This window comes from Crocuta crocuta, unplaced genomic scaffold (assembly GCF_008692635.1).
Source record: "Crocuta crocuta isolate KB4526 unplaced genomic scaffold, BGI_CrCroc_1.0 scaffold528, whole genome shotgun sequence".
Classification (NCBI taxonomy): Eukaryota; Metazoa; Chordata; class Mammalia; order Carnivora; family Hyaenidae; genus Crocuta; species Crocuta crocuta.
The window spans coordinates 1,158,105-1,160,992 of record NW_027530010.1 but is presented as its reverse complement, the minus strand read 5'-3'; the positions used below and the strand labels follow the sequence as shown (position 1 = coordinate 1,160,992).

At 57.3% G+C, this 2,888-nt stretch overlaps 1 protein-coding gene across 1 annotated transcript in view; it reads right to left on the bottom strand.

Moving 5' to 3' along the window:
- ADAM15 (ADAM metallopeptidase domain 15) overlaps window positions 1-2,888 on the bottom strand; it is a 9,647-nt gene that overhangs the window by 5,275 nt on the left and 1,484 nt on the right. The window contains 7 exon segments of the mRNA XM_077764056.1: window positions 7-162; window positions 246-308; window positions 340-405; window positions 1,498-1,702; window positions 1,791-1,867; window positions 2,020-2,098; window positions 2,704-2,780. Of these exon segments, the coding sequence (XP_077620182.1) occupies window positions 7-162; window positions 246-308; window positions 340-405; window positions 1,498-1,702; window positions 1,791-1,867; window positions 2,020-2,098; window positions 2,704-2,780 (723 nt within the window).

Genomic DNA, 2,888 nt, shown 5'->3' with positions numbered 1-2,888 from the left:
CTGGGCGCTGCCCTGGGCCAGCCGAGGCAGCAGGTCCTGGCGCCGCCAGCGGAGGAAGTTGTGTAACGTGAGGCCTGGGTCCTGGCTTATCTCCACCAGGTCACGCTGGCTCCAGGCCTCCAGGCCCACCAGCGCCACCCGCACATTTAGGGGCCGGAAGAACTGAAAGAGAACGGGGCTCAGGAGAGGGGTCCCCGAGGCCAGAGGACCATCCGGCTGCTCGCGGCACTGGGCCCGGCACTCACGGTGTCCAGGAGGAAGGCCACCTGCAGCATGCGGCTCAGCAGGTGCTGGAAGTCCGGGTACTTCTGGACCTGCGGCTCNGCCCAGCAAGCTCACCTCAGAATGATCGGCTACAAGCACCAGCTCAATAACCTTGGTCTCTGCCACTACGTCCCGCCTCCGCTGAGGACAAGAAGGAGCGTCAGGCATCAGGCGGGGCCGCACGGGGCTGCCCAGGCTGTGTCCACTCCCGCCCTGTGGGCTCCAGTGGAGGAGAGCAGGGAGCCCATTTTACAGACGAACCACTGAGAGCCTGAGAGGCCAGGGACTTGCCCAAGGTGGACTGAGAAGTATGTCATGAANAATTAAAATAATAATAATAATAATAATAATAATAATAATAATAATAGGGGTGCCCGGCTGGACCCTTCAGATGAGCTACTCTTGATCTCGGGGTCCTGGGTCTGAGCCCCGCACTGAGTACAGAGATTACTAAAACAATAAACAGAGCGCCTGGGGGGCTCAGTCAGTTAAACGCCTGACTTTGGCTCAGGTCGTGATCTCACGTTCGAGGGTTCCAGCCCCGCATCGGGCTCTGTGCTGACAGCTCAGAGCCTGGAGCTGCTTTAGATTCTGTATCTCCCTCTCTCTCTGCCCCTCCCCCTGCTCGCACTCTGTCTCTCTCTCTCTCAAAAATAAGCATTAAAAAACACAATAAACTTTAACAAATAAATAAAAAATAATAGCCAACGCTGTCATATATATTTACTCATCTCAGGCACAGTTGTAAGCACTGGATAGATACTTGAAGGACGGATGGATAGATACAGACTCGTTTAATCTCCACAGTAACTCTAGCAAGTAAGTCTTATTATCCCCAACTTATAAATTAGGAAACTGGATTTGTACTGCTCTCTGCCTGGTAACTGTGTGAGGTCTGGAGTCAGGTGAGAGCTCTCCGCATACGGAGCACGTGACCCATGAGGAGTCCGAGTCAGGTACCTGCGTCTGAACCCCGGGTATGTTGCTCAGTAGTTGAATGGCTCTGGGCAAGTCCCTAACCTCTGTCTCCCTCTCTGAGCTGCTTCCCCAGCTAAGCTGGAGCTACCGCAGCCCGAATCTCCCCGGGTTGCCGGAGGAGGAGAGATTACGTTCACACAGGGCCCGACCCAGGATGACAGCTCCTCAGAAGGTACTGGAAACAAAGGGCTCAGAGGGTCTGGGGCCTGGCCCTCGGGGATCACAGAAGCCCGGCCTCTTGCTGGCCATCCTTACCCGACGACGGCGCGCGCGGCTGCGATGCTGGCCCCGGGTCCGCCCCAGGGGAGCCTGAGCGGGCACGGATGCACCCCAGCTCAGCGCACAGGTGCGGCCTGACGGGAGGAGGTCTTGGGTCCGGGAGATGATGGGGGTGGCCTGAAGGTCCCCGGGCCCCAGCTCGAAGGTGTAGCTTCTCTCTGGGGACAGGACCGCCAAGCCCCTGGGAAGACACAGGCATTCGGAAGCCCTCTCAGCCTGATGCGTCCTGCAGCCTCGCCCTCGCCACCCCGCGGGGGCTCCCTCGGTACCTGAGCCCCGAGCAGGTGCACACAGACACCCAGGAGCCCGCGCGGCCCTGCACCGCTCCCTGGTAGCAGCAGCTCTCCTAGGGCAGAGAAACGTCAGTGCTCCCGTGAAGGCTGGGCCAGGGCTTGTGCCCGGGGGGCTGGTGCCTTGCCCTCCCACGCCTCATAGGGACGGAGCCCCCCAGCTGGCCGCCTCTGCCGCCCTTTGCCAGAAACAGGGCACTAGACTCACCAGAGAGTGTCCCTCGCTGACCACGCGGGTGCCGTCAGGCCGGTACCACATCAGGCTGGGGCGGCCTGGGTCTGGCCCCCTATGGGGTGAAGAAAAAGGGAGGCGGTGACAGTTGTCTCCCAGGTACTAAGGTGACATCTTGAGGTCCAGAGGTGGCAGAGGGGTGGCTGGGGGCCAGGCTCCTCCCGTCCCCAAGGCCTCAGGGTAGAGTGGTCAGGCCAAACTCTGCCAGGCTATCTGGGTCCTAATCTGGTTTTTACCGCACACTAGCTGTGTGACTTCGGGCAGGTTAGTTAACCTCTCTGAAGGGCCACCTGGGTGGCCCAGTCGGTGAAGCATCCGACTTCAGCTCAGGTCATGATCTCACGGTTCGTGGGTTCTAGCCCCACATCAGGCTGTGTGCTGACAGCTAGCTCAGAGCCTGGAACCTGTTTCAGATTCTGTGTCTCCCTCTCTCTCTGACCTTCCCCTGCTCACGCTGTCTCTCTCTCTCAAAAATAAATAAAATATTTAAAAAAAAAAAAACCTCTCTGTGCCTTGACTTCTTCACATATAAAATGAAGACAGTGATACATAATAGTATTTACCTTACAGGTTGTTACAAGGATTAAAAGAGTTCAGGCACTTAGTAAACGTGACGTGTGGTTTTAGCCGTGCTAGTACCCTTACCACCATCATTGTTACCTAGTCCGCAGCAGCTCCAGGATATACCTCTCACCGTCCAGTTCCAATTTGATCCGGAAAGCCTCAGGCAGATTGGTCTGCGGGCATCAGAGGGCATGTCACCTCCCCAGCCCTGCCCGAAATTCCTACCCTCTCTAACCAGAAAACCTCAGGCCCTTAGGAGAGTACCAACGATTAGATCACTG